Below are 12,272 nucleotides of genomic sequence, written 5' to 3'. Positions count from 1 at the left end.
TGGGATTTCCTATGCCTGCTGGTCTGAATGAGTCTATGTCTTTGGCCATTCAGATCGGTCGACGCTTGCGCGAGCGTAAATCTGTGCACAATTTGGCGGTATTATCTGAGCATGAACCTGAGCCTATGCAGTGCGATAGGACTTTGACCAGAGCTGAAAGGCAAGAACACAGACATCAGAATGGGCTGTGTTTCTACAGTGGTGATTCCACTCATGCTATCTCCGATTGTCCTAAGCGCACTAAGCGGTTCGCTAGGTCTGCCACCATTGGTACGGTACAGTCGAAATTTATTTTGTCCGTTACTTTGATCTGCTCTTTGTCTTCCTATTCTGTCATGGCATTTGTGGATTCAGGCGCTGCCCTGAATTTGATGGACTTGGAGTATGCTAGGCGCTGTGGGTTTGTCTTGGAGCCCTTGCAGTGTCCTATTCCATTGAGAGGAATTGATGCTACGCCTTTGGCCAAGAATAAGCCTCAGTATTGGACCCAGCTGACCATGTGCATGGCTCCTGCGCACCAGGAGGATATTCGCTTTCTGGTGTTGCATAATCTGCATGATGTGGTCGTGTTGGGGTTGCCATGGCTACAAGTCCATAACCCAGTATTAGATTGGAAATCAATGTCTGTATCCAGCTGGGGTTGTCAGGGGGTACATGGTGATGTTCCATTTCTGTCTATCTCATCATCCACCCCTTCTGAGGTCCCAGAGTTCTTGTCTGATTACCGGGATGTATTCGATGAGCCCAAGTCCAATGCCCTACCTCCGCATAGGGATTGTGATTGTGCTATCGATTTGATTCCTGGTAGTAAGTTTCCTAAGGGTCGACTGTTTAATTTATCTGTACCTGAGCACGCCACTATGCGGAGTTACGTGAAGGAGTCTTTGGAGAAGGATCATATTCGCCCGTCATCGTCGCCATTGGGAGCGGGTTTCTTTTTTGTGGCCAAGAAGGATGGTTCGCTGAGACCTTGTATTGATTACCGCCTTCTAAATAAAATTACGGTCAAATTTCAGTACCCCTTGCCGCTTCTGTCTGATTTGTTTGCTCGGATTAAGGGGGCTAGTTGGTTCACCAAGATAGATCTTCGTGGTGCGTATAATCTTGTGCGTATCAAACGGGGCGATGAATGGAAAACAGCATTTAATACGCCCGAAGGCCATTTTGAGTTCCTGGTTATGCCATTCGGGCTTTCTAATGCTCCATCAGTGTTTCAGTCCTTTATGCATGACATCTTCCGAGAGTACCTGGATAAATTCCTGATTGTATACTTGGATGATATTTTGGTCTTCTCGGATGATTGGGAGTCTCATGTGAAGCAGGTCAGAATGGTGTTCCAGGTCCTGCGTGCTAATTCTTTGTTTGTGAAGGGGTCAAAGTGTCTCTTTGGTGTTCAGAAGATTTCATTTTTGGGGTTCATTTTTTCTCCTTCTACTATCGAGATGGACCCTGTTAAAGTTCAGGCCATTTATGATTGGACTCAGCCAACATCTCTAAAGAGTCTGCAGAAGTTCCTGGGCTTTGCTAATTTTTATCGTCGCTTCATCGCTAATTTTTCTAGCATTGCTAAACCGTTGACTGATTTAACCAAGAAGGGTGCCGATGTGGTCAATTGGTCTTCTGCTGCTGTGGAAGCTTTTCAGGAGTTGAAGCAACGTTTTTCTTCTGCCCCTGTGTTGTGCCAACCAGATGTTTCGCTTCCGTTCCAGGTCGAGGTTGATGCTTCCGAAATTAGAGCAGGGGCTGTTTTGTCGCAGAGAGGTTCTGATTGCTCGGTGATGAAACCATGCGCCTTCTTTTCCAGGAAACTTTCGCCTGCTGAGCGAAATTATGATGTTGGCAATCGAGAGTTGCTAGCCATGAAGTGGGCATTCGAGGAGTGGCGTCATTGACTTGAAGGAGCTAAGCATCACGTGGTGGTCTTGACTGATCACAAGAACTTGACTTATCTCGAGTCTGCCAAACGGTTGAATCCTAGACAGGCTCGTTGATCGCTGTTTTTCTCCCGTTTTGACTTTGTGGTTTCGTACCTTCCGGGCTCTAAAAATGTGAAGGCGGATGCCCTGTCTAGGAGTTTTGTGCACGATTCTCCGGGTTTGTCTGAGCCGGCGGGTATTCTCAAAGAGGGGGTAATTTTGTCTGCCATCTCCCCTGATTTGTGGCGGGTGCTGCAAAAATTTCAGGCTAATAGACCTGACCGTTGCCCAGCGGAGAAACTGTTTGTCCCTGATAGGTGGACGAATAAAGTTATCTCTGAGGTTCATTGTTCGGTGTTGGCTGGTCATCCTGGAATCTTTGGTACCAGAGAGTTGGTGGCTAGATCCTTTTGGTGGCCCTCTGTCGCGGGATGTGCGTTCTTTTGTGCAGTCCTGTGGGATTTGTGCTCGGGCTAAGCCCTGCTGTTCTCGTGCCAGTGGGTTGCTTTTGCCCTTGCCGGTCCCGAAGAGGCCTTGGACGCATATCTCTATGGATTTTATTTCGGATCTCCCCGTCTCTCAAAGAATGTCGGTCATTTGGGTGGTTTGTGATCGCTTCTCTAAGATGGTCCATTTGGTGCCCTTGTCTAAATTGCCTTCCTCCTCTGATTTGGTGCCATTGTTTTTTCAGCATGTGGTTCGTTTACGTGGCATTCCAGAGAACATCGTTTCTGACAGAGGTTCCCAGTTTTTTTCGAGGTTTTGGCGAGCCTTTTGTGCTAGGATGGGCATTGATTTGTCTTTTTCCTCGGCTTTCCATCCTCAGACAAATGGCCAGACTGAACGAACCAATCAGACCTTGGAAACATATCTGAGATGTTTTGTTTCTGCTGATCAGGATGATTGGGTGTCCTTTTAGCCTTTGGCTGAGTTCGCCCTTAATAATCGGGCCAGCTCTGCTACTTTGGTTTCGCCGTTTTTCTGCAATTCTGGGTTCCACCCTCGTTTCTCTTCAGGGCAGGTTGAGTCTTCGGACTGTCCTGGTGTGGATACTGTGGTGGATAGATTGCAGCAGATTTGGAGTCATGTAGTGGACAATCTGACATTGTCCCAGGAGAAGGCTCAACGTTTCGCTAACCGCAGGCGCTGTGTGGGTCCCCGACTTCGTGTTGGGGATTTGGTTTGGTTGTCATCTCGTTATATTCCTATGAAGGTTTCCTCTCCTAAATTTAAGCCTCGTTTCATTGGTCCATATAGGATTTCTGAGGTTCTTAATCCTGTGTCTTTTCGTTTGACTCTTCCGGCCTCTTTTTCCATCCATAACGTGTTCCATAGGTCATTGTTGCGGAGATACGTGGCACCTGTGGTTCCATCTATTGATCCTCCTGCTCCGGTTTTGGTTGAAGGGGAATTGGAGTATATTGTGGAGAAGATTTTGGATTCTCGTGTTTTGAGACGGAAACTCCAGTATCTGGTTAAGTGGAAAGGTTATGGTCAGGAAGATAATTCCTGGGTCTTTGCCTCTGATGTCCATGCTGCCGATCTGGTTCGTGCCTTTCATGTGGCTCATCCTGGTCGGCCTGGGGGCTCTGGTGAGGGTTCGGTGACCCCTCCTCAAGGGGGGGGTACTGTTGTGAATTCTGTGGCCAAGCTCCCTCCTGTGGTCATGAGTGGTACTGTGGCTGGTTCTGTTTATAAGCTTCCTTTGGTGGATGAGAGTGGTACTGCGGCTTCTGAGTTTCCTTCCTCAGGTGATGGGGTTAGGTCGTTAGGTGCTGCTCTACTTAACTCCACCTGGTGCTTTGATCCTGGCCTCCAGTCAATGTTCTAGTATTGGTCTTGCTTCCTCCTGGATCGTTCCTGTGGCCTCTCTATCCTGCATAAGCTAAGTTCTGCTTGTGTTATTTTTTGTTTGCTATATTTTCTGTCCAGCTTGCTATTTTGGTTTTTCTTGCTTGCTGGAAGCTCTGAGACGCAGAGGGAGCACCTCCGTACCGTTAGTCGGTGCGGAGGGTCTTTTTGCCCCTCTGCGTGGTTGTTTGTAGGTTTTTGTGTTGACCGCAAAGCTATCTTTCCTATCCTCGGTCTATTCAGTAAGTCGGGCCTCACTTTGCTAAATCTATTTCATCTCTGTGTTTGTATTTCATCTTTACTCACAGTCATTATATGTGGGGGGCTGCCTTTTCCTTTGGGGAATTTCTCTGAGGCAAGGTAGGCTTTTTTTTCTATCTTCAGGGCTAGTTAGTTTCTCAGGCTGTGCCGAGTTGCATAGGGAGCGTTAGGCGCAATCCACGGCTACCTCTAGTGTGGTGTGTTAGGATTAGGGATTGCGGTCAGCAGAGTTCCCACGTCTCAGAGCTCGTCCTTTGTTTTTGGTAATTGTCAGGTCACTTTGTGTGCTCAGTACCTCTATGTCCATTGTGGTTCTGAATTACCTGTTCATAACAGGAACCATCACACAAACAAAACCTAGCAACAGTCACAGATACATCCACCAAACAGTTTTCTCCAATAAGAACCAACAACAACCTCAAGCCACGCAGCATAAGTTATCTCTGACAATGAGTGCTAGCCAGGACCCAGTTTATATAGGAGATGGGAGTGACTAACAGTGCACAGCTGAGAGCCTTAATGCAGAAAAGCTGCTAAAAGAAATTTTGCACTGTTTAATATGAGGATGAAATGCTTCTAATCAGTGCAGGAGTAGGAGAAATCAGATGCTGCGGTCATCTTGCTCATCTTTGTCGCGTAAACCCATGACATGTGATTTGTGTATAGTGTGTTACATACACTTTGAGGTTGGAGATTCCTCGGGTCCTATGATCCCACATCCGGATGCCACCACACAATCAACGATAGACTTGTTTTCCTTTCTTCTGTAACTAAACCTTACTTAATATCAGATGATTAATTGCAGATACAGCACAGAATGTGTCCACTTCTTCATCCTGAGCTCTCCCTTCACTTTCTGGCATCACTGGCCCCAGAGACGCTCTGTCAACCCCTGCAGCTACCATATTTTCGGGCCTACTCTTCTGACATGGTTTCCCATCTGGCTTCTCCTTATGGAAGATGAATAAGGCATCCGCTTTCATGCCTGATTTGGGCCGTAGGCTCCAGATATCCTTGAAAGACCCGCTGAAATTAATAGTGACTGCTCACATGCTGCTTCCTTTAGTGTCCTGTTCTCTTCAATGCTATCCAGCCCAGTGACTTAATCTGCTTTCCTTCTCATCGCATTATCTCTTCAACTAACTAATTAGCTACCAGGAAGTGTCCTACTCTTTTTCCTGCTCCTACCTTTCCCAACTGGGAAATTCCCTAAACTGGGTGTTAGGTGTCGAGTTCCCACCACTGCACAGGGGGAATCTCGAACCATGTCCTCCGCGGTCTCCCATTCTTCCTCAGCCGCAGTGGTGCCTGCTCAGCAGAGACGTCGGTCCCAGCGTTTGGCTCAAGCTGATACTGTGCGTCTGGTTACTGCTGCTGTCCCAGGTTAAGCCATTGTAACCAGCATCAGCACCATGTAGGACATCCTTCTTATCCACAGTGGGACAGGAAACCAAAAGAGCTTAAAAGGACCCTCTCCCTACCACCCATCAGTGTTTTTCCTGTCCCACTGTGGATAGGAACGGTGAGAGAACAAAAAGTCTGACTGTTCCGAGCGGGGGGTAGATCGGGGGCTTGGCTCTTCCCTTCCTACCGCAAGATCCCCGCAGGCTGACATCCACTCTGAGGGTCCTTCAGCTTACCAGTGTAGCACTGCTCCTGGTTTGTGGGTCGCTTCCTCCTGTCAGGGGCTCTCGACCCTAGACTCGCCCCCACATGTACTGGACTCCGGGCCATCTCTGCTGATGCCGCTGCGTCTCCACGCGGTCCCTGGAGGAAAGTGGTTGGTGGTACATTCTAGTGTCGTTCCGGCTGCGGCGCTCATCACTTCCATGTCGCAGCCGGCAGAAGGCGCAGAGGAATACTTCCAGAGCAGGTCAGATGGCACGGGAGTGCTGCAGCATGAAGATAAAGACGCAAATGGAATCGATAAGATCCACGATTCCCCTTTTAGGGAAGGGGTGGTAATGTGCACTCTAGACTTAAAGAGTGCATATACCATGTACCATGAGCGTTTCTCCCAAAAGTTGCCTCAGATTCAAATATGAATCAAGAGGTTGTACTTCCCTCTTTTTGCCAACTCCCTAAAAATCAGAAAGAAAGTTTTTACCATAATCTGGATGTGAGGGAAACCGAACTCAGATACTTAGACGCAACTAGACCCTGGAGATAGGATAATAACCTATTTGTTCAGTACAGAGGCCCAAATAAGGGGAGAAAAGCATCAAAATCGACTATTGTGAGATGGATCAGATCCACAGTTAGCTTAGCCTATGAGGCGCAGGGAAACAGTCCCCCAGTTGGTCTTAAAGCGCATTCTTCTAGGGCCATGGCCACTTCATTGGCAGAGAAAGGGGGGCTTCGGCAGAACAGATCTGCAGGGCTGCATCCCGATCCAGCCTTAGTACCTTCTCTAGACATTATAAACTAGATGTGGTGTCGACACAATTAGCTTTCGGCAGAAAGGTGCTTCAGGCAGTAGTCCCACCCTAGTACCAATCTACTTTGGTATTTCTCCATGGTGCTGTCAGGTGGTGACCTGGAAAACGGTAATTAGACCTACCGGTAATTGTATTTCCAGGAATCCATCCTGACAGCACTGTTAATTCCCTCCCTACTGTAATCTTTCCGTACTAATGTGACGGAACATTTTTATGATAAATTGTTTGGTTGAATAAATCTTCTTTTTGCATACATCCAGATGTGTTACTTTTAAAATCACTGATGGGTGGTAGGGGGAGGATCCTTTTAAACTCTCATGATTTCCGGTCCCAGTGTGGATAAGAAGGACGTCCTCCATGGTGCTGTCAGGATGGATTCCCGGAAATACAATTACCGGTAGATCTAATTACCATTTTTCGTCTACTGAGCATGCCTGTGGGACAACCTTTCATTGGAGGCCGGAGGTCACATGCTCAGGTCCTGTAGCGGCTCTTATTGGACCACTGGGAAGGTCCCGGAAGGCTGCATCTTTAAAAGGTTCGCATGGCTGCTCGGCCAAGCGCTAGTATAAACATAATATCGCGTGTGTGTGGATGTGTGTATGTTATCTGGTGAAAGCTCCTAATGATCCCCTTCCCTAGTGTTTTTGTATGTGGTTGGGTGTTTGGAGCTGACTAGCGCCAGATAGTGCAATCCAGCACAAGAGCACAAAATACTGCATCATTTCAGCAGCGTTCGCCATTGCGGCACCGTGCGCAACTAGTGCCCTTTATAGGCCCTAGTTAGGGTGGTTAGTGGCGTCCGCCAGAGCAGCGCTGCGCGCACCTAGTGCGGTAAATCTATTAGCACTTCGTTCTCTCCTGGCACCGCAGTTGCGGCGCCGAGTGCTAGTGGGTCTAGAGGGACTCTAACTCTGTGGCCTTAGAGTAGAGTCCTGTGACCAAACACTAGCATTCACTCTGCGGTATTGTGGCTCTGTGATGCAACAGGGTTCGCCTCCTTACATAACCGGGTGAAGCTAACCTGTGTGTTCACATTATACCGCCATATACTGTCCTCCACTACTGAGCAGCAGGTGTCCTCTCTGCACCGTGGACACCGGGCTGCGAACGCACCTTATATCTTCCTTAGTATTTTTTGGTGCGTTCCGCATGCCATAACACTGGGACTCTACTCATCTCTACTTAACCCTTAACTAACTGCATATAACTACTTCCTAACCTAACTAGGTCCTCATCTTTTTCATCTAAGTCCTAATTCCTTACCTTAACACCTTTCTCTAATCTTATCACAATATCAAAACTGGCAAAGTAGTTAGAAAACCTAGACACAACATAATAATCACATTATTATAGGCAAGGTACACATAAGCAACATTTACATTACAATACATTATCTACACACATGGTCAAAATTGTTCATACCCCTTGCTTAATAACAGAAAAACCCACAATGGTTGTAGAAATAACTTGAATTTGACAAAAGTAATAATAAATAAAAATATCTATGAAAATAAACCAATGAAAGTCACATTGCTTTTCAACCATGCTTTCACAGAATAAAAAAAGGAATTTTTAATATAATTTATTTACATTTTCATGTCCTTATGGTATACTTAAGCAGAGAATTTTATGATAAAAAAAAAAACAATGGAAAGGGGGAAACTTTATACATCAGATATCCAGGATTGAAAACTGTTGGCATTTTTGATACTTTAAAACCAGTGGGTCTTAATAGCAAGGTAGAACTGTTTGTTTTTGTGGATTAGTTTGATGGATTTATCGCATCGGCATACTATTGGTCCAAGGATGTCCATACTAACCTGTAAAGGGAACCTGTCAGCAGGGTTGTTCACAGTAACCTACACACAGTGTCTGGTCGGCACCGTTATACTGATTACAATGATACCTTGGTGATGAAATCTGTCTTATGATTGTTCTTTAATCTTTATTTTTAGTTTTGTGTTAATGATATGTTCGTGCCATAAGGCGGGGTTCATGTATGTGGTGCTCTGCTTAGATATTCATAATGCAGACTGCTGAGAGGTCATTGATTGCTCAGTAACCCGCCCCCTAGTTTGCATAATGAATGCCTAACATACTGAAGAAAGATACAAAAAATACTTCTGCAGGCAGATGGCAGCTGTGGTGCCTGCTCTGCAGCATAATCGCATGGTTAGTGTGGCAATAATACATTTTCTTGATGTTATCCAGCTAGGGGGGAAAAAACAATTGGAAAATGGCGCTGACCGCGCCTGCGCAGTAGCAGCTCTCGGTGTCGATAGCTGTGATCCGATAGCTCCTACTGTGCATGCGCCTGCGGCACCATTTTACTGGAGAAAAAGAAAAAATCCTTCTCCAAGATGGCACCGCCCACGCCTGTGCAGTAGCAGCTCTCGGATCACAGCTATCGACACCGAGAGCTGCTGTTGGTGCGAGGCTTCGATTCTCTAGTCTAAGGAATCAATGACTATTGTGAATTTTGACCCACTCTTGTCTAAAACTTCACTAATTGTGACCATAATTTAAAAAAAGGTTAGAAATAAAATACAAGTTTTAATCACAGGGATTTGTTACTGAAGGTATCTTCTGTTCAATTTTTAACTTGATAACATCATGAGATTAATATTTTATGTAGGTCTTGACCCCTGATCCATTTCTTACTGGGCAATCACCAGACTTGATAACCAGGCTTGATCAGATGCCTGATTACTCTATCTTCCGAGGCTATATAATTGTGAGTAATATACATAAGTGGTTGTTTTGTCTATTCATAAACTTTATTATCATTTTTTATAGAGAGGTACAGACACAGAATATTATTTTTAAAGAATTTATACAAAAGGTTAAAGTTCACCAGATTAAGGTCGGGGTCACACTAGCTTAGAATACGAACAAGTGCTATGCGAGAAAAGATCACATAGCACTCGGACAAGTGTTAATCTATGGGGCAGCTCACATCACCATATATTTTCTCAGGCGTATTCGATGTGTGTGTAAAATCGCAGCATGCTGTGATTGTACGTGTGTATCGTCTGAGACTCGCCAATGCAAGCCTATGGGTGCAAGAAAAACTCGACCATCCATGTGACTTGCGAGAAATGCGCGCACATTTTCATCATTTCAGAACATTGAGCCATTAAATTCAATGGGGAAAATCAGTGAGCAATGTAAAGCCATACGCATGTCATATGAATGTCATATGGGTACATGGGTGGGAGAAAATCGCATAATCGCATTGCAAACACATTACACACGGATGACCATACGGAGAACACTTGTGCGACTCTCAGCTGGGAGACTCGGACCGATTTTCCATACATTAAGTGTGACCCCAGCCTTAAGCATGAACTATAGTACATACATATCTGGAGGCATATTCGTACAACATAAATTTTACAATGACTATGAGATAATTAATTGGAAATCCATATGTATTGCCCTATAATGGGAATACTTAAAGGGAATCTGTCAGCAAGATTTCATATCCAATCTATGTAAATGTGTATGTAGCTCTTTCGTAGTCCGGCAATACCTTTACATGGCCAGCTTGTTCCTCTATTAATAAGAAACCAGCGCTTGAATTGATATGCAAATGAGACTGAAGAGCTATTTATAGATCTAAAGCCTCTGTCACTCCAGCTCTGTTCCCCGCCCAGAGCTGCCTCCTCCTGATTGACTGACCACTCCTTTCCCTAACGTCACATTGTATAGAGGCTGTCAGTCAAGTGGGAAGAGATGAGTCTGGGGGGCTAATATAGCTATAGCGACAGAGGCTTCAGATGAAGGAATAGTTCTTCAGCCTCAATCACATATCAATCCAAATGATGATTTATCTGTAACAGAGGAATGGACTGGCCATGTAAAGGTATTGCTGGTCTTGTTAAAAGAGCCATATGCACATACAGTATAGTTTATTGTATGAAATCCTGCTGACAGATTGCCTTAAATTCATTGAAATTCACTTGGGTAAAAAAAGAATTGACGTAGTGTGAATTCCAAGCAGAATTTATCTTGGGTAGTAATTTAAAAACTGCAGGTGTAATAGTATATTGGTGATATTTTTTTATGCAGGAATATCGCCTGTCAAAGCTTATCGAATCTGAAGATTCCTACACAGTGTTTGCACCTCACAATGATGCTATCAACAGTTTTATCCGGAATAAAAGTCCAGCCACTGTGGTAAGTAAACTGAATAATGGGACACTTTCTCCAAGTATATATTTTCTGCCATAAACTAAACAGACTCCCAAGACAAGCAGCACATAGTTACAGCATGTAAGATTCAACACCATGGGCCAGTTTGTGCGTATGTGCTCAGTTGTCCATTTACCACATATATTGTAACATCATTTACAATAAAGTACTTTCTAATACTTTTCAGGATGAAGACACAATAAAATATCATATCATACTAGGTCAGCAGCTCATGAAGAATGATCTGCTTGAGGGCATGCATCGGAGAACCATGCTGGGAATCTCATTTCAAGTTGGATTTTTTATGCATAATGGGCAGGTACAGACAGAAAATAGTATCTTCAAAGGCTTTGTACAAAAGGTCAAAGTTTAAGGCATGAGCTATAGCACATTCTTATCTGGAGGTGTATTCACACAAGAGAAATTTTCATTGAAAATACTTAATTCATTTAAATTTCCTGGTGAAAAAAAAGAATTGGCATATTATGACAATAAATAAAATAAATTCCTAATTTGATTCTGATTTTAAGTAATTAATAATGTTACCCATCTCATCTGTATTAATTTAGGTAATCTATGGTTCCCAAGAAACAACAATAGCTCTATGACTGCAATGACAGAAAGTTCTGTATCTACAGTTGTGTGAAAAAGGGTTTGCCCCTTCCTGATTTCCTATTCTTTTGCATGTCTGTCACACTTAAATGTTTCAGATCACCAAACAAATGTAAATATTAGACAAAGATAACACGAATAAGAACAAATTGCAGTTTTTACATGAAGGTTAGTGATGAGCGAGTATACTCGTTGCTCGGGTTTTCCAGAGCACGCTCGGGTAGTCTCCGAGTATTTGTGACTACTCAGAGATTTAGTTTTTCTTGCCTCAGCTGAATGATTTACAGCTACTAGCCAGCCTGAGTACATGTGGGGGTTGCCTTGTTGCTAGGGAATCCCCACATGTAATCAAGCTAGCTAGCAGCTGCAAATCATGCAGCTGCGGCAAGGAAAACTAAATCTCCGAGCAGTCACAAATACTCGGAGACCACCCGAGCGTGCTCTGGAAAACCCGAGCAACAAGTACACTCGCTTATCACTAATAAAAGGTCTTTTATTATTAAGGTAAAATGAAATCCAAACCTACAGAGCTCTATGTGAAAAGTGATTGCGCCCTAAACCTAATAACTGGTTGGACCACCGTTAGCAGCAACTGCAATCAAGCGTTTAAGATAATTGGCAATGAGTCTTCTACTTGGGCTGAAAGGTGGCAGATGAGGTTTAACAATGATAAATGTAAGGTTATACACATGGGAAGAAGGAATCAATATCACCATTACACACTGAACGGGAAACCACTGGGTAAATCTGACAGGGAGAAGGACTTAGGGATCCTAGTTAATGATAAACTTACCTGGAGCAGCCAGTGCCAGGCAGCAGCTGCCAAGGCAAACAGGATCATGGGGTGCATTAAGAGAGGTCTGGATACACATGATGAGAGCATTATACTGCCTCTGTACAAATCCCTAGTTAGACCCCACATGGAGTGCTGTGTCCAGTTTTGGGCACCGGTGCTCAGGAAGGATATAATGGAACTAGAGAGAGTACAAAGGAGGGC

At 44.6% G+C, this 12,272-nt stretch overlaps 1 protein-coding gene across 1 annotated transcript in view; it reads left to right on the top strand.

The window, feature by feature from the left end:
* Positions 1–12,272, top strand: part of STAB2 (stabilin 2) — a 243,987-nt gene that overhangs the window by 106,022 nt on the left and 125,693 nt on the right. The window contains exons 32-34 of the mRNA XM_069764255.1: positions 9,105–9,203; positions 10,541–10,648; positions 10,851–10,982. Coding sequence (XP_069620356.1) covers positions 9,105–9,203; positions 10,541–10,648; positions 10,851–10,982 — 339 coding nt within the window. The remainder of the gene's footprint in view (positions 1–9,104; positions 9,204–10,540; positions 10,649–10,850; positions 10,983–12,272) is intronic.

The sequence above is a fragment of the Ranitomeya imitator genome, chromosome 4 (assembly GCF_032444005.1).
Source record: "Ranitomeya imitator isolate aRanImi1 chromosome 4, aRanImi1.pri, whole genome shotgun sequence".
NCBI lineage: Eukaryota > Metazoa > Chordata > Amphibia > Anura > Dendrobatidae > Ranitomeya > Ranitomeya imitator.
Note: the sequence above shows the minus strand (reverse complement) of the source record. Positions and strands in the feature narration are given on the sequence as shown.